The sequence below is a fragment of the Crocodylus porosus genome, unplaced genomic scaffold (assembly GCF_001723895.1).
Source record: "Crocodylus porosus isolate Cpor-Errol unplaced genomic scaffold, CroPor_comp1, whole genome shotgun sequence".
NCBI lineage: Eukaryota > Metazoa > Chordata > Crocodylia > Crocodylidae > Crocodylus > Crocodylus porosus.
In genome coordinates, this window is record NW_017728931.1 from 22892013 (window position 1) to 22915702 (window position 23690).

At 39.7% G+C, this 23690-nt stretch overlaps 1 protein-coding gene across 3 annotated transcripts in view; it reads left to right on the top strand.

Moving 5' to 3' along the window:
• The window catches only part of ASUN (asunder, spermatogenesis regulator), a 39127-nt gene extending 16701 nt beyond the window's left edge, over nt 1-22426 (top strand). The window contains exons 7-18 of one of the 3 annotated variants that reach the window (XM_019544383.1): nt 883-1011; nt 2702-2786; nt 3274-3327; nt 10209-10298; nt 10982-11071; nt 13615-13793; nt 15085-15243; nt 16269-16423; nt 17324-17554; nt 18909-19048; nt 21081-21216; nt 22107-22426. In XM_019544383.1, the coding sequence (XP_019399928.1) occupies nt 883-1011; nt 2702-2786; nt 3274-3327; nt 10209-10298; nt 10982-11071; nt 13615-13793; nt 15085-15243; nt 16269-16423; nt 17324-17554; nt 18909-19048; nt 21081-21216; nt 22107-22146 (1488 nt within the window). In that variant the 3' untranslated portion in view covers nt 22147-22426. The remainder of the gene's footprint in view (nt 1-882; nt 1012-2701; nt 2787-3273; nt 3328-10208; nt 10299-10981; nt 11072-13614; nt 13794-15084; nt 15244-16268; nt 16424-17323; nt 17555-18908; nt 19049-21080; nt 21217-22106) is intronic. The other 2 variants (XM_019544385.1, XM_019544384.1) reach the window with 2 other exon arrangements.
• The last annotated feature ends 1264 nt before the right edge of the window (nt 22427-23690 follow it).

Here is a 23690-nt window from a genome sequence, read left to right on the forward strand (position 1 = left end):
CCCTTCCTCCACCACTTCCACAACACCAGAATTACCAGCTGGATACAGCTCTCCAAGCTGCCAACTGTGCTCCTCACTACCTGTGCTGCGCTGCGGCTGTGCACATGCAGAGGCCATTTATCGGCCAAATTATCGGCCTGATACGGCCAATTTCTGATATAGTAAATTTTCTTTATATCGGTGTCAATCTGATATTGGACTGATATATCAGTGCACCTCTAGTTAGGAAGCTAGTGACACTTTGGATATATTAAAAGATTCTGAGATGGATAGAGCAGACTCTTATAGTATCCTAAATTTTCTCTCTAAAATAGTTCTTAGGATATCATTACTTCAGAGGCACACATCAGTGTCACTAACGGAGGAAAATTAGACATGACTACCTCATAGTTCATTATATCAGTTCAGAAATACATCTATCTATCTATCTCAGAATATTTAAAAAAAATATTATCCCTGATCATAATAAAAAACATATATGAAATAACACTAGTCAGGTAGGTGCATTAAATGTTGCTTGGAAAACAAAGCTAGAGAGGACTTCAGGCTCTATGACAAAGCATTCACCAAACTGGGACTAGGACTAGGGACATCCTGGATTCCAGTCTTATGTGTGATACTGACTCCTGTTAACTGTGACCCTTCTAGCCAACAACTCATTGTGTTGAACACATTAAATTGACTGACTAAATTAAGATGGACTGAACTGTATATTGCAGTACCTCAGATTACTTTATAAATATTTTTAATCTTTTTCTTTCTGAAGAAATATCATACACACCCAGTCTTATATTATGTTTGGTGCAACTCTTCTGTAGATTAAAGTTCTGAAAAACTGATCCACTTACACCATTCTTTCTGCATCTTTTTTTTTTTTTTAAGCTTTCATCTGTCTTAACCAGTGAAGTGCATAGTGTCCGTGCTGGACGGCATCTTGCTACCAAACTGAATGTTTTAGTACAGCAACACTTTGATCTGGCTTCAACTACAATAACCAATATTCCTATGAAGGTAAGATTGTAGCTATAGCTTCATGTTAAGTAGCTACATCATCAACTTTTACTTTTTTTGGAAAATTTACTATTTATTTTAATAGTATTTTTATATTGTTTTTCTCTCCATATCATATTCTCTGTTTTTTTTTTATTAGCCCACATTCAGTGTCTGTGACCAGGTTAGTAAATTTTTAAAAGGAGGATCACAGAACAAAATGTTGTATTGCTATATTGACAATTCATATTCAGCAATACAACTGTTATTTCTGTTCCGTTCGTTATTTTATATAACTATAATCTTGTTTGCCTCTGGTTATTTTTTTCTGTGATTCTTTTGTCTTTTTCTTGTTGTGTTCATTAGATATTCTTGAACCTTGTGCACTTCAGTGGCTAGTGAGTCTTTTTCCTTTGTTTAATTTTCATGCCTACCCAACATAAAGGTGTCTGTAACTAACCAGAAGATAGTGGTTTTTAATTATAAATTGATGGAAGGCTTGAGGGTGGGTTTACAAGTGCAGCTAATAATGAAAGGTTTTAAATGCAGCTTTTTCTTTAGAAGCTACAGATGTTGCTAGTTGTTTACTTTTCTCTGAAATTAACTGATAGCCATCCCAGTGGCCATGAAGATAAATGCAGCTAAAAATCCTAAATGGCTTTTAATAAATAGGAGCCCCAGTTTAAATTGTATTTTGCTGCCAGACCTGAAGCACAGTAAGCCTGTTTATAAACAGATTGAAAGAATGCACAAAAAATGAAGTCCTAATATTTCTAGATAGTGCTTATACTCAAAAGTAAGAAAGAAAGAAAGAAAAGTACCAGTCTGTGGATTTCATAGGTTAAAGAGGTGGTTTACTTTTAAAAAAGTGATTTGCTTGGATGACCCTAGGGAAACTTTAACATGGATCACAGCGTAAATGTGATTTTATTTATTTATTTAGGTTTGCAAATACATTGTTTGTAATTTACTGACCTGTGTACTGCTAGTTAAGCCTCTTCATCCTGCCTTTGTGCTTTTTTTAGTACTAGAATATGTTGTGGGGGTTAAGTCAAATTGCAATTATTACTCTTCAGTTTTTTGGTAATCTGCTGTAGCTGTTTAAAGTTGCACTGTCCTTTGACAGAATAGTCATTTTTTAACTTTATATCTGCAATTCAAACTAAGATAGCTTTTATTCCGTAGTTGCAAGAAGAACTATTGTAAGTGAATGCCTTTGTTAGTTCAGGTTAAGAAAAAATTCTCAGATATGACAAATGACACTGCCAACTGCTTTTGTAATCAATGGATTTAATTACTGGCTTCTGCTTAGGAAGCTGAAACAGGTGTTTCAGTTTCTTTTACCTACAAGATACTAGAATCACACTCATACTCTCACACTTCGCTGTTACATTTTGCAAGAAAGAGGAAAGAAAAAACTATAATGCATGTCCCTGTCCTTTATCTATCTGTTTTGCAATGTGGATATTTATGGCATATTTATAAATTGGGGTATTGTAGTTTAAAAATATATAAAAACAGGGAACTACATCTTTAAATAGATGGATCAGAGAACAAATAATTTTGTCAGCATTATAATCCTTTATCCAGTGCACTTTGTAGCTTTATTTTTTATGGGAGTGAAAGAAAAAAATGAAGACTATCATTATTCAATAAATCTCTACTTAAAGCAATAAACAGGATTGTTTTTTCATTTCTTTTCCATGTAAAGGAAGAACAACATGCTAACACATCTGCCAATTATGATGTAGAGCTTCTCCATCACAAAGAAGCACACGTAGACTTTATAAAAAGTGGTAAGTAGGAAAAATCATATTGGAGAGGGTCTCTAATGAAAGTCATTAAAACTAAGTTAGGATCATATGAGAGCTTTAGATCATGGCTTTAAATTGATATAGACATTAAACTTTTACATTGAATTGGGCTAAAAAGTAGAAAAAAAGCAAGCTGCTTTATTAAAGTATTAATTTTTTAAAGCTATTTGAGATGCAATGGAAAAATACTGACCTTTGAACATCAGCATAAATATGAATGTTTTAGGGAAGGAATCATGAAATAATGAAGAAAAAATAATAGAAGCATCAAACTAAGTTAGACATAGTACCTATGATGATATCATGTGCCTGTGGCCATACCAGAGGCTTTTTGAATTTGTTACTTGGGTGTAAGAATGCAGCTGCTGGGTTGAATGGGAACAGATTTTTAAACGAAAAGCAAGGTGTTTGTGAAGGTGGGAGAATTTCTGAGGTCATTCATAGATAAGTGCTTGTCGTTTGTCCAAAGCATGTCTGGCAGAAACTAAGCGGTGTCAAAAAGAAAGAGGATCTAATAAGACAGGTGAGAACAAAGAGTTCTTCCTTTTGTCTAGTTGGGTGGGCTGTTTACTGTACAGTGTCTGAACAGTTTCATAGTCTAAAACTTTTTAAGAATTGACAAAAGTGACTTTTTAAGAAATAAATAACCAGTTACATATGTTAAAAGCTCAATGGTGATTTGTCTATATATACCAGTAACTATACTGCATGTGAAAGGGAAACTGTTTAAAATAAATAACCGGTAACACAGGAAACAATAACTGTCAATTTCTGTACTGTTTGCTTCTATCCTGGTAAACTCATGGGCTTATAGGCGCAATCAAATGTTTTATCTTTTTTAGATGGCAATAAGTATATGTTAATCTTAAAATCAACAGACCCATTCTATACATATTTTTTTGTTGAGAGAAATTTGTTTAATAATTATTTGCCATCTTAGATTTCCTATTGTACTTGAAGAACTTATCAATCTATTTCCTGATAGGATTGTATGGGTTGAATTGTAATGTACTGCTTACAGAGAACCTGTTAATTTAGGTTTAAACGATATAGAAATAAGTTTTATACAAGACCTGCTTTGTTCAACAGTGTTTTTAAAAAATTGTTAATACAAATTAGTGTGCTTGCTTGAAGTACCATATTTTCTTGCATGCAGCATCACTCCCCCAACAACTCAAAACCTGTTGCTAGAGGTCGCAGTGTGCATTATATGCAAGTAATGTATTCAGAGTAGGATCTGCCATTTACCTGCCTTTGTAGGAGGTGACTTACTATAGTCTAATAGAGCCCTTAGTTTTTACCAAAAAGTTTCCCTGGATGCCTGAATCTTGATAACTCTTGTCCTTATGTCTTAGTGGGATTCACAAACTAGACACCTCTCTGCCTGAGTCTCCTAACATGCTAATACCTCTGAATTCAATACAGAACATGGCTATTAGTCACTTTTGTTAAAAATCATGTCTGGAGGAGGAGGATATGGTAGTAGTAATGTCCACCTTTATGCACTAGCCTACGAGTCAGAGCACTTACACAGAACGTCTGATATCTGTAGACACTACTCAGCCTTAAGGATTTAAGTTTTCATTTCTCGCATCCTTGAAAAGTGGCAAGGCTAGCCGGGAGCTGTCTTCATCTCCTTCTGAAGCAAACTCTATAAGGCCAGGTAAATCAAGGGAGAAGGACTGATCTTGAATCTGTAGCATAGTAGTGGTGGTGCTGCTGGAGTCCCTATTTTCAGGACTGCTTAATGCATTTATCCAGTGTCCCAGTGTTGGGAGAAATCCTGACTAGCATCCTGATTCTCCCAACCCCAGAGAGCCTCTTAATTCAAAGGCTCTGAATTTATGTTCCATTCATTACTTTCTGCACACTGACACCCCAGTGTTACATTTTGCCTGGTAGTCAAGGCACTCTCCTGGGAAAATAAGGTGTGGATTATGAGGGGGCCAAGGACCTATGGTTCCTTCTTCCTGAGTGAGTGCTGTAACCTTGAGGGTTATTATATAAAAGGTGGCTGCCGCTGATTTCCACTTTTGCCCACACCTGTGACTGTGGTTAGGAGAAAAGTGTGAGCCAGATATCTGTGTCTAGAGTAGGGGTGGGCAAAGTCCAGACCACAGGCTGGATCGGGCCTGCAGTGGACTCCATTTTCCCAGCAGCCCCTGCCTGCACTATTCCAGCCAGGGTCCTTAGAGACCCCAGGAGAGGCAGGGTTGCAATCGCCTGTGCTCCCAGGGTCTTCATGGAGACCAGCCCAAGCGACACTGGCAGGGTGAATGGCTGAGCAGGGAGTTGCTTTGGGGCTAGGGATGGGATTCTGTGGCAGTGACAGGACTGGGGCAAGAGCCATGATCCGATGCCCACACCTGTAATGAATGCAGGTTTTGCGGGCAGGGGCATGCAGGTAGTAGATCATGGTTTTGCCCCATCTCGAGCCTTGTGTTGTCACTACTGCAAGATCCTGGCCCCAGAACAGCTCCTTGCCCATCTGCTTGCCCTGCCAGCACCACTTGGGCTGTCTCCATGGAGACCCTCGGAGAACAAAGCTATCACAGCCCTGCTGCTCTTGGAGTCTGCATGGAGACTAGCCAGAGCAGCGCAGGCAGGCGCTACTGGGAAAGGAGTCTAGCCACTTGCCGCGTCCACCATTTTTCCCACCCTGGTCTAGAGAGACAGTTAAAGTCCAGGAAGGGGTGTTGGACTGTGAATTCCAATCTCACATATTCACCTAATTCTAGATCATAGGGAGGTGCCCAGATCTAAAATAAAGATGGTATTTCCCCCACACACCTTTTTTGAGTGAATCTTTTGGCTACTTCAGCTCAGTATGCTGCCTATTGTGAATCTCCTTCTTAGATGCTTAGTATTCTGTGTTGTATATAAGGAGCTTAGATGCTGAATTTGGTGTCATGAATTTCAATTCAGAACTTGGGTGCCTAAATGTTGTGTAGCAGTTCTAAGCATCGCTATGCACGGCACAGTCGCTATTTGGATTTGGCATTTAGTGTTTTTGAAAAATTATCCAAGAGCTATTGTAAAGTTTGTTGTTGGAAGTCTTAGGACAGACAGCTCTGCATCCTGTCCTGTTCTTCAGAATGTTTGTCAGTGCAACAAGGAACTGGCTGTTTCTTGGTTAGTAAAGTTGCTCACATTTTCCAGGATCCTTTCTAAGGATCAGGATTTCAGGAATTCAGGATTTATTCCTTTATCTTGGCATCCTTCAAGAAGCCTTTTGCTACTTGGACATAATTCAATTGTGTGGTTCAGTGGGGGCCAACCTTTTTGGCAGGGATGCCACAAATTAAACCCACACCCTCCCTAAATGCCATTCTAATCCCCTTCCCCACTTAATCTGCTGCTTTGCTTTTTGTTCCTTGCCCTGTATTCCCTGTCCAATCTACTGCTTTGCTTTCTGTTCCATGACCTGCACTCTGCCCAACCTGTTGCTCTGTTTTCTGCTCCCTGCCTTATCTGCTACTGTGCAGCTTGCCCCCTTCCTGACTTGCTGTGTGCCACACACACACAGGCTGCCTAGGCCAGTGCCACAGGTTGGTCACCCTTGGCATAGTTTACCATATAGATCATTTGACAGGTTATAATCCAATGTAATTTATAGTAGGTGTTATTTATCATATATCAGGATTTTAGTGTTTGGATTAATATGACGCTGGGAGCCTACTGCTTTACTTGCAGATGCATCTAAAATTTTTAGAACCAGATGAATCTAATTAACATACAAAAAATCACCTCTTTGATGTATCAATGGGTATGGTAGATAACATTTCATAAAAAATGTTCTGCTATAGATTTTTTTTTTGTTTGTTTGATTTCTTAGTTTGTCTTTGCTTCATACAGTTCGGCACAATTCTGAAGGCTGTTTAGTTTGGATAGTTTTGCCAGATGGAATGGTTAAGAAACAGGGTGCAAAGCTGTCCAAGTTCTAACTTTTAAATGATCTGTAAAATATTGAATGTACAGATATTGCATGGACAAATATGAGTTTTACCTAAAATAGCTATCTAAAGTAGTGAAGAAGAATAATCTACCATCTTAAAAAATAGTGAAAAATACAAATAAAATACTCCCCTCCCTAAATTTGGAATTTTGTGGGTGAAGGATGGGTGATTTTTTGTTTGTTTGTTTGTTTTTTAAGTTGGAAATTGTACACTGGCATGGGCTAATGTAAGGGTTACTCCCCCAAATTGCCTTCTAAAATTACTGTGCTCCAGATTTTAGGGAATAAGTGATTAAAAGCTGAGGGAGGAGAGAGATGCTAGGATGTACCATAATGCTTTTGGACTGGTCTGCTCTTGTATAACCCAGGTAGTATCTTTGTCTTCCCAACTTAAATAATAAAGTAACAGAATTCCTTTTCCTCTTCTTTTCTCCTCTACCCCCTTTTCTTTCTAGCTGTTACTTGCTCAGTAACATGCAGGGGTGTTTTTGTTTCTTTGCTTGCTTGTTTACTCTGTGTCTCTTCACATGAATCCATGGATTTTTCTGTGTAAAATTTAAGTGGGGTATATGCATACTTATTGGCAGGATTTTTGGAAGAAATATTTTCTGATGACGCTTGGTAAATACTTTCCTGCCTGAGTGCCCTCCCCTGCAGGTTCTTTCTGCAGTCTGAAGATGTGTATTCTTACATCCTTTAACTGCTGTGCTTAGAAGTGTAACTCCCTGAAAATCACTGCTCTTTTTTTCTTTCTTGTAGTAGTGCTCAGTGTATTTATCTTTTTCCTCTTCTTTTTTGCATGTTTTTCACATGCCTCCATTTGCATCTAAAATTTCCAAGGCGTGCTACTCATTTAATAGCCAGAGAATATAATTTATCAACCAAAAACTGATATGAAGGAATAATATTTCCATAGTCAATATTAACCAGTCCAAGTAAACCAAGTTTGTCTTCTTCCTTCTTTCCTAGCTGCTGAGAGGTTTGAGGTGCCAACAAACTTGGGTCCCTCAGTCCAGTAGATTTCTACCCTTTGGCTAAAAGATGTCAAGTATATGATAAATGTGAAGCCCCTAAAAACCCTCTGATTCCTGGAGGGATCATTCTCTTCCCATACCACCCCAAATAATTTTTTCTCCTGCAAGGGTAGGCAAGGATAGATTAGTACTCTAGCTATTAATTTAACCTGTTTCATGTCTGTCTGTCTACCTGGACTTTCTTGTCCCCTTTCCAGCCATGTGCCAAAAGAAACTCACTGGGGTTCTGAATATCTTTAGTAAAAGTTGTAAATAGTCTATTCATCAAAGTGCACCAAAATGAAGCTGTAACTCTCAGTAGCAGTATAGACTTTGCAGACAAAGACGATAGTATTTCCTCTAGGTTGCATTTGGAATATTTTCTCTGCAATCATAAAAGCTTGGATACTGCAGAAGTTAATTTCCCTTTACTGGAAAAATATTAGACAAGTTTACATGAGCAGGTGGCTTATTCAAATTCTGTCTATGGTAATACAGTAAAATCTCTGCTATTTGGCATTTAACTAACTGGAGTTTCTGGCCAGCTGGCCAGACACTGGGGGTGGGGAGAGGGCCAGGTGAAGGCTAGCACCCAGTGGCAGCTGCCACCATCCACCACCCTGCACTGCCGCTGCTCTGCATGCAGCTGCTGCCACACCCCTCCCGGGGTGGGGGGCAGATAACCAGAGTTATAATATTATAAATACCTTAATCTACCTGTCTGTCCATAATGCTTTATTCACGCTCTGATTGGCTGACAAACAGCCAGTCAGAGTGCAAAGAAGCTTTTGGACAGGAGGTGGTGGCGTGGCAGAGCGCTGCCATGATGGTGGGTACACGGGATAGAGCTCACACCTTGCTCCTTGGAGGTGACAGCGGTGGCATGGGGCAGGGGGTTAGGTTACTGGTGCTGGCCTTGGCCTGCCCCTGCCCCCTTCCGTTGTCACCGCCTGCAGGACCAACCTGGGCCCATGCAGTTGGGGGAGGAGTGAGCCTGATGCAAGGTCGGGGAGGAGTGGGTGCGCTGTGGTGATGGTTGGGGGAGCAGAGGAATGGGGGAGCCTGACAGGTGAGGAGAGAGGAGGCGCGAGCCCAAGCGGGGGGAGAAGCTGACCCACCATGCTGGTGGTGGTCAGTGGGGAAAGAGCAGCAGGCCCGGCCTGACAAGGCAGGGGCAAGGGGAGGAGTAAGCCTCCTCCCCACCCTCCAGCCTGGGCCCGCTCCTCCCATTTCCTTCCCATTGCTGGGTCAGCCTGGGCCCCCTGTTTCCCCTTCCGCACTGCAATGGCCCAGCTTGTCCCCACCCTCGAGCCTGATAATGCCCTCCCCCCTGCTGCAGCAGGGAGGAGGGGAGTGGGCCTGGACCCCAAGCAGAAGGAGGGAAGGGGGGAGTGGGCCTGGACGGGTTGGGGCCCGCTTCCCTCCTCCCGTCATTTTTGACAGATAATTGGCTAGTTTTCACATAACTGGCAATCAATCCCCTTACCCCGGGGATGCTGAATAACAGAGATTTGACTGTGTATTATAAAGGGGAGACTTAGCTAGGCAGCAGGTCCCATTTAAATTTCACTGACTCTGCTGACCATTATTCTCATTCTTTAAATCTTCATGCAAAATTCACAGAGGAAGTATGGTTTTTAGGAAGTGCAGACTAGCCCAAAGCATTAATTAGTGAGAAGTTGCTATGATTCAGTGCTTATGAAGCATTGATATGCCTCTCTATTTTATAGCCTTCCTGTGGTTTGCTGCTGCCTGTCAGATTTAGCAACATATCTTAGCACATGTGGCCAGTAAAACATGTGAAGAGGTATTCATATTGGACTTAATAAGATAACAAATTGAATTGTGAGACCATTTTTGTCCAAAAGGAAAAAGAGGAAATCAAAATGTCAAATGTGCTCTATTAGAAGTGTTTTTAATTATAATTTTCATATGTGTTGTTTAAAATAAATTTAAAATAATAATAATAATGGTAGTTCAGGATTTTTGCGTGAAAGATCTTCCCTTTCCTTTGAGTGTCTGAGTGAGATTTTTAAAGCAAGCTGTTTCTCTTCATAAATAGATAATCACTGCAAATGAGGCTTTTTGGCTACCATCTTAAATAATATAATGCCTTCATAAGGCACAAGTTTTCATGACCTTCCATATAGCTGTTATGCTGTACAAGTTGAATATGTCTGCTTTCTCCCTGCAGTGAGGGGTTTTGAGTTTTGTTAAACTTCTGTGTTGAATAATAGTTTTTGTTATGTTCAAATTTCTGAAAAGAGCCTATTTTTAATTCTCATTCAGTCTAGAGTGGGGATTTTACAGTACCACCATATGCTTACTCTAAAGGTTACAGTTAGATTTTTATTTTATTTTATTTTTTGCATTCTAAAGTAATAAAAAAAATGAACACTGGTGATTTGATTTATTTTCTCTAACTTGATGTTACAGGTGATAATCACATAGGTGGTAATAGCAGAGAGGGCACATTTAAAGAAACAGTAACATTAAAGTGGTGTACACCCCGAACAAACAGTGTTGGTAGGTAATGTACTTTCTGTAAGCATTTGAGAGAAACTCCCATGTACCTAGGGGTTTTCCAGGGCTACCCAGACATAAGAAATGCCAGATGATTGTACTGCTGTTCCCTTTCCTTTCTGCTTCCTGCACCCACTGACTACAATATACTGCTAGCCAAGAGACCTCCAAAGAAACTGCAGACTGCATTTCATCGTGATTTGGCCAACAGTCGGTATTTTGTCGCATTGAATGTCCCTGACCTGGCTAGTGTGTAATTTATTTACACAGAAGGGGGAAAACCAGGATTTCCTCCCCCCCTTCTCCAATGGGTTGTATTTTTAGTACAGCAGAAAGGCTAGATGTTCAATCATTTTCTATTTCCTTCTCCATTATTCTTCTATGGTTTACTTCATCAGTACTAGAATATTATAATATTCTACCTGGCTCTGTAAGTTTGAGATCCTGTGTATCTTTTTTTTTTCTTCCTACCCCCCTCAAAAGCAACAACAAAAAACCCCCTTAAAACAAATTTCTGCAGCCAATGCAGATGATTCTGCAGGCCTACAGTCATTTAAGACCTTAGAATATGGTGGGCAAGACAGTAGCTTATGTCTGCATCCTCCCCTCTCCTCCATACTGTTTAGTCTATTCTTTTCAATCTTTTGGATCCACACTAAAAATATTCTTGCCTGTTTATTTTTCAGAATTACATTATTGCACTGGAGCATACAGAATTTCCCCTGTAGATGTAAATAGCCGACCATCGTCCTGCCTTACTAACTTTCTTCTTAATGGTAAATTGTTTTCTTGGCTAAACATTTTAAAGTTTAGCTATTGATGTTACTGATAGAACAGTTATTATTTAAAAATTTGTGCAGCAACTGCACTGTATACTTGCAGTGTTAAAAATTTATATATGCAGTGGTTATTATAGGGTCACATATCACCTGTTCTGTGTAAAACCAATAATAAATGCAGTAAAAGACAAGCACCATGGTAATTTTACTGATAAGTGTGCCTAAATACAAATAGAATATGACATGCATATTAGACCTGTGTGAAGCGGCTAGTATTTGCTTTGGATTCAGATTTGGCTGCCACCAAATTGGCCGTATTGCTGAATCAGACTGGCTCTACCCCCCGCCCACTCTTCCAGCCCTGTCAATGGCTGCCCCACCCAGCCCTAGCTTCCTGGCTCTTTAATAAAAACAAAAAACCAGCACACACCAGCTGCTGCCAGGTAGGGGAGCGATCCCCACTGCCCCATGGTGCATTGGGGGGCTCTGTCACAAGCCCACATTCCCTGCCTGCTCTCCCAGCCCCAGAGTCCCAGCTCTTTAAAAAAAAGCCTGGTATTTACTAGCTGCTGCCAGGCTGGGGGGTGATCCCTGCTGCATCCCACTGCCCATGCTGTGTGGGGGGCTCTACCACAAGCCCTGACAGCCACTGCAGCAGCTGGTGAATGCAGGGCTTTTTTTTAAAGATGCTGGAGCTAGGCGGGGCAGCCATGGGGGATGGGGCCTGGTGGGGGTCCCCCATGGTCCACTTTCCCCTTCTGCAGCTCCCCTGCCCCCTACTTAACAGCACGGCGCTTCGTGTGGCAGCGAGCAGGGACTCACCAAATCTTTTCTGAATCAATGCAGACCTTTTTATTGGTCTCCTGATTTGATTTGGTTGTGGAGTTTGGGCTGTCAAATCGGGCTGAATCTCCTCTCAATCAAATCACCACCCGAAACTTCGCATAGCCCTAATGTGTCTCCCTTGAAAAATGGAAGAAATAGGAAGCAGAAGAAAAGGAAAAGAGTTGTATCGTGATAAGTTATCACATTTTAACATCAATAAACCAGAAATAGTGAGTATGCGTTACTAGCTAGATTTTGAAAAACTGTGTTTTCTCATCAGAAAATAAGATGATAGGTTTTCTTGTCCTCATAAACAGCTTACAAGTAGTAAGCGTGTTAGTGCAAAATATGAATACATTTCTAATGAATTAGTATAGGATGGAGAGTTTGCTATCTGTTCTTACTTCCTCTGCCAACTCTCCTTCAAGAGACTAAAAACTCTTTCTCCTTATTAATGCTGTAACTTATTTTTCAAGTATAAATTGCATCCAGTTCTGAGTAGGAGTAATAATATATAAGATTGTCAGCCTTCAGTAAAAATGGGTTAATCCTGGACTTTACAGTTGATCTAAGTAGCAGGTCATGGGTTTCTGACTTCTGTTTTTGTATACTGGAATGGCTTTTTGCTTGAATGAAATTGGCTGATTCCAGTGTAATTTGGTATGCCCAGGATTAGTTTAACCAGGCAGTTTATCAGTTAAACAGCTTCAGACTCCTGCCATAAATCATGTTGCCTGAAGTGGTAGGCATTTTAAATGTTGAAAGTAAATCCAAACTGTAGGCTTCTGCAGAATATGAATACATGTGCAAAATGTTAATTGTTTTGCCACTTCTCTTGCAAATAGCTTGCACAGTTATTTTAATGACAAGTGTTAGGTTATGTATTCTTGAAAATGTACTTAGAAGTACATTTTTTAAAAATGGAAGGTTTTTTTCCCCTACAGTTTTTCAAACGGTGGGTTGTGGAGAGGAAGAGCAAATAGATGTTTAAAAATATAATTCATACCTATTTTAATGTAATTAGCGTTGTCTGGTTTTTCTGACAACTGAGCCTACTGACTTGTTTTCAGTATTTGGAATTGAAAGTAACCAAAATATATTTCAAGAAAATAAGCTCTGTGACTCCCTGTTTTTTGTTTTCTTGTAACAAACAATACTCTTTAGAGGATAGAATTTTTCATTCCTAACTTAATTTTAGGGAACTTAAATAAAGCTATTTTTAATACCTCTACATTTGAAAATTATGCCCCCTTAAAAGAAAAAAGGATGCTTTTACGTTTAAATAATTAACACAGGGTAGCTACTTAAAATTGCCATGGGCTTGGTCTTCAGTGAGACGGTGTGTCGTGTTTAGGTTGCAGTTTGGTTTACAAAGATAAAACATAAGCTGTTGAAAACTGTAAGTTGATTATATACATTCTCATTCCTTTTTACAAATGTATCTTCCTAAAACCTAAATGTTATAAATATACAAAAAGAAATAAAAGTATTTGGTTGAAATCCTATCTATATCAAAATACAAAAACAGCATTAAGTTTCATAATAGCTCATTTAAAGGCAGGAATTAAAATCAAATAGGAAAGAGTTGTAGAACTCCTAATTCCAGTTTAGTAATATAGCTGTAGGTTAGTTTAACAGTTAGGGTTCACTGGGCAAGGTAAAATCATATATAAGTTGCAATTCATAATTAACTAAAATGATCTCAATTTTAATAGGTCGTTCTGTTTTGTTGGAACAGCCACGGAAATCAGGCTCTAAAGTAATTAGCCATATGCTTAGTAGCCATGGAGGAGAAATATTTTTGCACGTATTAAGCAGCTCTCGATCAATTTTAGAAGATCCCCCATCAATTAGTGAAGGATGTGGTGGTAGAGTTACAGACTACAGGATTACAGTAAGATTCTACTGATTGTTTTTGGTTTTATTTGTAATTCATCAGATTTTTAAGGGTGAAGGAAATGGGTTGAATCAGACATCCAGTACAATAAGGAAATGGGTCACTTGCCTAGGTTGCCTAACTCATCTGGGTCAGCCATTTTCAGTACATTACCACTGATAGTCAGCCATCAAGTATGCATACACTTTATTGTCCCCCTTGCATCTGTACTTGTTTGTTTTAGGTTAAAAAAAAAATTCAAGATCTTCTCATTAGTGACTTTTTTTTATAAAACTGTTGTGAAATGAACTAGGCCTATACAGGTCTCTGTCAGGATGGTTGTCACAATGGGGAGCTTGAGAATTGGCAGACAGAACATATTTAAAAGAACATTAGAGCTCTGAAATTCATTAGTACCCTTGTATTTGGAACTTAAGTCTTTCTTTTATTGTCTCATTTGAAAGCATATTGCACATTCTAAAATTTATTGAACCTTGAACGGTATGGATTTTGAACACTATGGGTGTTCATTTGAAGATTATGGATTGTCAGACTTTTCTTTAAATGTTTTCTGTATACATCCAAAGTAGAATTGCATCTGAATGCTGAACTTCTAGTCTTTAGACCTAAGTGCATTGGGTTTTTTTTCTGTTAAACTGTATTTATAAGGAAAGCTGTGAGAGGGCAGGGTAGATTTGTACTGTATAGGTTAACTGTGTCGGAGAGAGACCCTATTTACTCAAGTCCGAGATGAGTTCTTTTCCCCATTGAACATGGGGAAACCCAAGGCTCGTCTTAGACTCAAGTATCACACCACTCCAGCTGTGAACTACAGGGAGCAGCTGTGCAGGGAACCTGCCTTGGCTTGGGGCAGTGGTGGTGGCAGTTTCCTCCTTCCCTGCCTAGCTCTCTCCCCCTGTCTTCCCTGCTGGACAAGAGCAGGCTGGAAGGAGAAATCTGTGTACAGCTGTTCCTTGCAGCATGGGGTGGGAGCAGGTCAGAAACGGCTCTAGGGCTTCCCCCCCATACCTGTGTCAGCTGGGAATTGGATGGCTGCAGCTGGGAGCTGTGGGGATTGGTTTTGCAGGGAGTCCATTGCGGTATGGGGGAGGAGCTTTGAGTGTTATGTAGGTTCCTTCTTCCAACTCCTACTTCCAACCAACAAGGGAGACTGGGGTGTGAGGGTAAGGACTATGCAAGGAGCAAGACCTGGAAGGAGGAACCTGCAAAACCCTCTATGATGTTTGACCCATTCAATGAAAGTTATTTTATTAGACAAAATCCTAATTTTATTTTATTTGGTCATCAGGATTTTGGTGAATTTATGAGGGAAAACAGATTAACTCCTTTTCTAGAACCCAGAGGAAGTCTTGAGATTCCTTTGGAACGAGCAAAAGATCAGTTAGAGAAACATACACGTTACTGGCCTATGATTATTTCTCAGACTACCATTTTCAACATGCAAGCTGTAAGTGACTTTGAATTTATTATTTTTTCTATTCTGTTCTAGAGCAAATTTCCAAAGTGTATTTTGGGAAGTGCTAATGTAAGGGGGGCAGATGGGAAGCTAATACATGGGGAGTATGCTACAGAAAAAAACAAATACTATAACAGTAGGTTAAAGGTTTAGCTTTTGCTTTTGATTAACTATGCTGTGGATAATTTATGATTATAACTCTAACTCAGGTGTGCTCTGCCCCTGGCTTAATGAGCCAGATCTGACTTGTGTCCCCAAGTCAGTTGGCCTGTGGGGCTCCCCATGGGTCAGGAAATTTGGCAGCAGGTGAATGGTGGTACTGCAACCCCACTGCCAAATTTACAGACCCATGGGGAGTCCCAGGACCGTCATGCTGGATTAGACGGGTAATCCCAGCGTGCAGGTAAGGGCGGCACAGGGCTGGGCCAGGCCCAGGGCACAATTCCAGCATATGGGGGCTGGGAGGAGGTGCCACCAGTCCCCTAGGACCCAATCCCAGCACACTGGGGCTAGAGGGGCAGTGCCTGCCCCCCAGGGACCAATTCTGGTGAAAGGGGGTGGCACTTGGGCCTCTGGGACCCAGTCTTGGCACTGGAGGAGGCAAGGCCCAGTCCTAGCCCTTGGGGCTCAATCCCAGTGCACAGCGGCAGTGCCAGTTTCCGGGGTCCACTCCCAGTGTGTACATAGGGCAGGAAGGGGGCGGCGTTGGGACTCAGGCCTCAATCCTGGCACACTTAATCCAGCTCGTAGACCATCCCTACCAACTCATCTGGCCCATGGGACCAAAAGGTTGAGAACCACTGCTATAAGTAAAGGCAGAGGGAGACATAGAATTGACTTGGATGCAAAGCCTTTGGATTAAGAAAGAAAAGTTTATGATGAATGTATGTCAGGAGTTGTTTTCAATTTGGGGGCAAAGAATTTGATTTCAATAGCAGGTTCTACTGTGGGCTCTAGTTTTGATTTCTTAACACTTATGGGGGGGGGGTTTTGATAATTTTTGTTTTGCATTGCAGGTGGTGCCATTAGCCAGCGTGATTGTAAAAGAAGCTCTGACGGATGAGGATATACTGAATTGTCAGAAAACAATATACAACTTGGTAGATATGGAGAGGAAAAATGATCCATTGCCAATATCAACAGTTGGTACCCGGGGAAAGGGTCCAAAAAGGTTTAAGAATTATTTACTGTCTACTTTTACCTAAATAGTATCACAACTGCATGTGAAACTTTATTTTAAATGGGGTTATCAAAAGTGATTTAGAATCCAGTGAGCTAATATACGCACATGCACGCATGCACACACAATCAATTTTGTATATCGTTTGGTTGCATCTTTTAGAATGGTAATAATCATAATTATTTTATGATAAAGAAAAACTTCAGTGTAATTGGAAAGAGATTAGATCATATCTAATAAAGAAAAATGGCAAATATCATATTTGAGACACTTTTCAAAAGTAAAATAACTGTAAAACATTATCATTGTTGAAATTGGTTATTTACAAATGGAACTTGACTGTAAATCAAACTTGGAAGACTTCTGATATATGTTATCTATTCTTATAGTGACCTGCATTTCCTGTTCTTCAATTTTAATTATTTGCAGGACAAAAACCAAAGCAAAAAGTCACCACTGAAAGACTCCAGTCTTATCCACAGTCTGTAGAGTGATGTTATGACAATTCTCTATAGCAGGGGTGTCTACCTTACTTACTGGCCCTCTCAAGCTGGATGTTCTGCCTCCAGCAGTGGGGCAAGTGGTGGCAGCATTAACCCCTGCAGTTGTTGAAGCTGCCATTTTGGCATGGTTCCAGAACCCAGGGAGTTAACACTGCTGCCAGTAATTTCATGTCAAGAATGAAATAATATCGAGCAAATAGGACTTTAATCCAAGAAAAATGGAGAAACGGTTGAAAAAAAGGGGTGGGGAGGGAAGACAATCAACTAGTTATGCTCTTTTAATCTTGGTTTCTTTTTAATGTACAAATGACTTTACAGCCATGTGTGCGCATACATACACACTTGCGTGTATAAATAAGTAAAGATATACTTTTATGCCCTCTTGTAGGGATGAGCAGTACCGGATTATGTGGAATGAATTGGAGACCCTTGTTAGAGCACACATAAACAACTCTGATAAACACCAGCGTGTCTTGGAATGCCTGTTGGCTTGTAGGAGCAAGCCACCTGAAGAAGAGGAGCGCAAGAAACGGGGGAGAAAGAGAGAGGAAAAAGAGGACAAGTCAGAGAAATCAGGAAAAGATTATGAACCAGATAAGCCCTGGCAGGAATCAGAGAGGTGAGCTTTTGGGGGCAGGGTTTACATAATAATTATTTTCTGTGGCTATTTAGATGCCCTTCACATTTTAGGTAATCCAAGCTTATCTGTATGAAATAACCTTTCATGGTCAAGAAATCTTGATGTTCACTCAGACTTATTGTCCATGTGTTAAGGAACTGAAGACATTGATGTTCACTAATATGACTTGTATGATCAGTAACTGTCAGTTAATCTGTCTTTCACAAATCTATTATTCATTGATTTCTTTATTACTGTATTTACTTACACACATTACCCCATGCACCCTTTCCCCCATAAGTTAGCTTTCCAAAACTGTGGGGGGAGAGAGTGTCTTAATCAGGGAAGTTGGTTTCTGCACCTGAATGAAGCATGGATATGCTGGAATGGCTGCCAGGGGCTGTTCTTTTCTCACAGACAGCATGTTACAAGGATGCAGTCCACTCCCCAACATCGGAGCTAGAATTTTAACCTTCTCATAGCTGCTACCAAAGTGGATCCTCAGCTAAAAGCTACTGCCAGTTTTGTAGTGGCTGAGAGGGTTAAAACTAGCTCTTGTCTGAAATTGGAGGGAAGGAGGGGAGAGTGAGCTAAAGAATAGCCTCTGTTCCTGTTCCAGGAGGTCAGCTTTTGGGCATGATTAGAAAAGTCTCCTTTTCTTTACTCTGCTTTCCCCAAACAAGGTGCATTTTGTATTTGGGGGATGTGGTATGAGAGAAAATATGATACCTATTTTTCCCCCCTTTAAATACTGTTCTAAAGTGGTCATGAAGTGGATGTTCCAAAAACCTGTTACTCAGCCCTAAGTTCAGTTTGCATATATGCTGATCTAAGTACTTGCAAGATGGCTGAGAGAAGGTTTGGCCTCAGGTGCTGTCCATGCAGATAATGTTCAAGTCTTCCTGTGATCAAGTCCAGCATTGCAATTTCCTATCTTTTGTAGAATGACACCAAAGTAGCGACCTGCATGTTAGTAATCTATTTTAGGCTCATCCTTGTCATTGTAGAGGCAGATGGGCCTGTGCTAGGAGTGGGTTTGGGTTGTCTTGATTGTTGACAACAACAAATCTGTAGAACAGTTCAATATCTGAACAATGAGCATTATATAAATAGCTATTTATATTAAATTGCTGTAGGTGATTCCTACTTCCTTCTGCCTACATTCAAAAGTAATGCTTAACCTGTAGCTTCCCTGTTATCTCTATCATAGCTCATCACTTGAAGCAAAATGTGTGCACAAGGATAGATGTAATGTGTGACCTTGAACTGCACTGGAAATCAAAAATATATTATGGTATGCTCTGTTCTCTTGCCTTTCCCCTCATTTTCATTTCTTCCCCCACCCAAATTAAAGGTTAAAAGGTGTATTAGATCGGGAAAAAGAGGAACTGGCTGAAGCTGAAATCATAAAAGACTCTCCTGATTCTCCTGAACCACCTAACAAAAAGCCTCTTGTTACAATGGATGAAATGCCGCCAGTAGAAAAGGCAAAAGGTCGGTAATGAAAACGAATTTTAAGAGATGGCAGCTCTGGTAAAAATTGATCTGAATCATAAAATTTCCTACGTGGTTATCACAGTAACTAATCTTTTCTTAAGTGACCTAGAGGTGCATCTCTTCAATACAATATAACCTCTTAAATCTGGGTTTTAAAAATCTAGAATTCTCAGAAATCTGGCACTTTGGCGGCTGGCCCTGGAATAACAGCTGCATGCAGAACGGCAGCACAGAGTGGTGGATGCGGTGGCAGCTACCACGTGCAAGCTTCCTTCTCTGCATCTGGCCAGCTGGGCAGTGACCAGCCGCCACTACCCCCATGCTCCATGCACTTTATTTACATTTCAGAAATCTGGCCTTTTCAAATATCCAGCAGGTGCTTGGTCCCAAGCATGCCAGATTTATGATATACTGTAATACTGCACATAAATTTATTTGCTCAGTGCTAAGGTGAGTTATTGCTAAGTTGTATGCAAAAGCATAAATATACCCAGTAGGATTTTCCAAAGATGAACACTAAACTAAAAAAAAAACAAACCAGTTTATTCATTGAAGAGTATGACAAATCCTGTATAGCGAAACGAGCAAGATCTTACTTTGAGCTGAACAGTTTTGGACAGTGTGGGGGTGAGAATTCTAGGAATGGATTCTTGTATTATGATAAAAAAACCCTGTATCCTTGATTGCTGTTGTTGAGGCCAGGTTGACAGGTTCTCAAATGGAAAAGTACCTTTTACCGTGTGTAATCCCATTGATTTCAGTTTATTTATGCAGTAAGGCACTTCTCTGTGCTGAAGGCTGTTCTTGTTCCTGATCTAAAAAGTGAATTGTAGTCAAAGATCACTTTTTGCATAGAGGTGTCACTAAAGCAGAAAAAACACCAGGGTAAAATAGAGAAGAAGAAACAACCTATTGGAGACCATAAGCGGCAATTACTCTGGAAGAATTTGGATTGAGAGAATATTTTGTATCTAAAAAAGAACATTTCAATTAAAGCACTGACTGAAGTAGAACGGAGTGTATCAGACACAAGAGTCCAGTTACGGTGAATGAATGAGGCTTAGGAGAAAGCACCCAACTCTTCTGTCATCATTAGCTGCAGAAGAATTGAAGCTTGCGGATGTTTGAAGAGTTTAATTAGAGTTTGGAAAGGTGTCTTCTGACTCTCTTCATGCATATCTGTAATCTACTTTTCTACTATAAGTTACTAGATATTAATAAATAGAACATGATGACTCAGTTTTATATCGAGGTTCTAGTGACAGTGTTTTGGATGGCTGCAGTTTGGAAACGTGAAGCTACATCACCGTCTTAGAGATGGATGGAGTTGCCCTCAAGGAGAGATTCCCAATATTTAAAAAAAAAAAAAAAAAATGGAGAGAATATTCTTGGTAGTCTTTACTGCTGTGCATTGTTTTTGGTTGTTCTGACTCAGGACTTTTTTGGACCAGTGAACCCTATTTGTGTCAGCTAAGCAACTGCATTTCGGAGATTGCAGCAGGTTCTGGAGCTGAAAGAAGTATAAGTGACCCCTTTTCTTTGCAGCTGAATGACAGTGAGGGTGCCCAGTTCCTGTGTTGGGACATCTGGAAGTGATAATGCCTTCTTTCATTCCTGTTTCCTGACAGCCCACTTCCACATAGAGCAATGAAAAAATTGAGGTCTAGTTTTATGCATTTAAGGTAAAGTCAGACTGATGTAGAACAGCTCCTATCTGCTTATGGCACATGAGGTCTGTCTACTCCATTTACCACTCTATCTAGGCACATAGCCTGGGCAGGGTGTGGAGTTATGACCAAGATTAGTGACCCCCCAATCTTACACTACCTAAATGTCTCCTCTTTGCAGCCAACATGTTCATCCTACCTATGTCGTAAACTCATGGGGGTAAAGACCAGGTTTCCCATTCGTGTTTGATGTGCTGTCCTGTGGCGCTGTATAGATAGTATAATTTGTTCATATACAGGGGTTGTATTTGGGACTCCATTAATCAGATTTCTTTTTGATTTTTTTCCATATGGAATTCTAGGGCCTATGTCCTTGCTGTCTCTGTGGAGTAATAGGATTAATACAGCTAATTCTAGGAAACATCAAGAATTTATTGGTCGTTTGAATTCTGTCAACAACAAAGCTGAGCTGTATCAACATCTCAAAGAGGACAATGGGTTTGTATTGCTAAATACACAATACTAAATATATTTTACTAACAGCTGAATGCTATATGGAGGACTAAGTTACCTACTAAGATGAGTCTTTACCTCATGCATTAAATAAAATTTGGTTTGTTTTTTTTATTTTTATAGTTTGTGCTTTTAGTTGCTGAGCAAGACTGAATGTGACCTGTCTGTAATCTGTTTTAAGATTCCCTTCGTCCTTTTCCAGTGACTGCTATGTAGTACCACTCCTTAAATTTGGCAGAAGCAGAATTATGGACAAGCTCAGATCCCTTGTGTGCCAGGCTATCGCTCAATCCATCCTCCAAAACAGCATCTAATATCAAAAGCCACCAATTTGAACCTCATAGACAATAAACTTTTTGCATCTTGTGCCATACCTTAATAAAACAATGCTAATTTAATCCATATCCTGTATCTGTCCACAAGCTGAATTGCTGTGAAGTAATCATTGGAGTGTAGGCAGTCAGCGATTTGAACACGAGGATAAAAATAAAGGAAAAAGGATTGAGTTCCATGAGGGATTTGACACAAACCAACGAAGTTCAGAAGATTCAGAGAAGCTTATCCTCCTCGGTCACAAGTCTGCTCTTATCATTTAACAACCACTGATATTGATAATAGACTGTCAGGCTTAACTGGGATTTTTATATGTGGACCTTACTGCACATATAGTACAGCTGTAATAGAAAGTTTGCTTTCTTTTGACATAGCAATTACTTAGAAATTTTTACTTAAATAAGTGGGTGGGATACTGAAAAATTTAAAAGGACTACTTATATGAAATTAGTGATCTGCCTTTTAATTTTAATTATCTGAGTGACTTGCAAGCAGATTATACATCCAAACTAACCAGTCTCTTCAACCTTCTTGTATTTCAGCATGGAAACAACAGAAAATGGAAAAGGCAGCCGACAATGATTGTTGATTAATATTTTTTAAACGAGCTAAAGTTGGCCAAAATGCATAATTATTTTATGCTGAAATTGAAGTTGATATAGTTTCAGTAAGACTGTATAGTTCTGTTGCTTTGGTTTTTACATTTTTCTAATTTTATCCCTTTTCTATAAGATGTAAAATCTACATATTACATTAAATGACTGGTGTGAAAATGAGATTGTTCTTCAATTATCTTACATTGGATTTTAGGATAAAAGGTTGTCCTCACCACTGTACGCACAAATACACCCTTGAAATGTCACAGTATGTTTTCCAGGTCTTTTTTCTGGGAAATATTGGTAAAAATGTGAAAAGCTTACAACATTAAGATTTTTAGGGAGAAAAACAGAACCCTGAATTTGAGCCTCTAAGTAAGTGCCTGACATGTTGCTATGTTTTAAGATGTATGCAAAATTTCCCAGGAGGCCAAAATCTTAAGAGAACAGCTCTAAAAAGAAAATGCAGACTTCTCATTTAGAGTCCATGCATGGAGAGGATGGCATTTCTAGATCAACACTTGGGCCAGCTGGGTGAGGGAAGGTTTTAAGATCTTCAGTAGAGTATAATGATGGGGTTGAGACTGTGAACTTTTAGATAAGATTATTTTCATTCGAGTAGCAGAGCTTTTCTAGTTGCTCTTTATCCTGAAATTATCAAAACACAGTAAAAATCCTTGCTTGTTAAACAAGGTGTAATTTAACATTGTTCTAATTGCTCAAAGAATTTCTCGCAATCTACTTCTGGCAACAGTTGGAATACAAGATTTTGAAGGCTAATTTCTCCTCTGAATGCACAGGCGATACTTGATGTGTGATCTCCATCAGTAGCTGTGGAATATCAAATTAGATGTTCTCCCTGAAACCATTTTTTTGATTCCACCTCAAGTTCTTGGATGGTGTGACTAGATCTGTTATTTTTGTTCCCCCTGTTGGAAAGTGGGGTCATTTCTTTATGGATGACTGAATGTCAGAGGGAAGAACTGAATACAAAATAAGGCCCAGTCTAGAGAATAGGATCCAGACCCATCCGTTTCCTTTTCTGTATCTGTGCAGCAAAAATTTCCTATCCTTGAGATAGATTAACCTTTTGCTTGATAACAGCTGTTAGAAGAAACTAAAGGTCCTACATATATATTATAGAGCAGGACTGATATTCTGTGTTTTACTTCAGGCTTTTCTTCTGAATAGGTAAGTATATTGTATAGGCATATTTTATCATTTGGGAGTTCTGAAGGCCATGCTTGATGGCCACTGGATCAGAACACAAATGTCATTTGGGTACTCCTTCCTTAAAATTAGTTACTGACCCCGGGAAGCAGCTTACGTAGTTTCAAAGTCATTGTATAACAACTGAAATGGAATCGCGAATAAATGGTTTCCCTCCTGTATATGATGATTATTTTAGAGCCACTTGTAATGAAATAATTTACAAGGTCATAATATTACTCTGTAAATAAGGATGATTTTTGAGGTATTTTGTCTTACAGTCATATTTTATATTTGTATGGAGCTTGCTGAGGTCCTCAA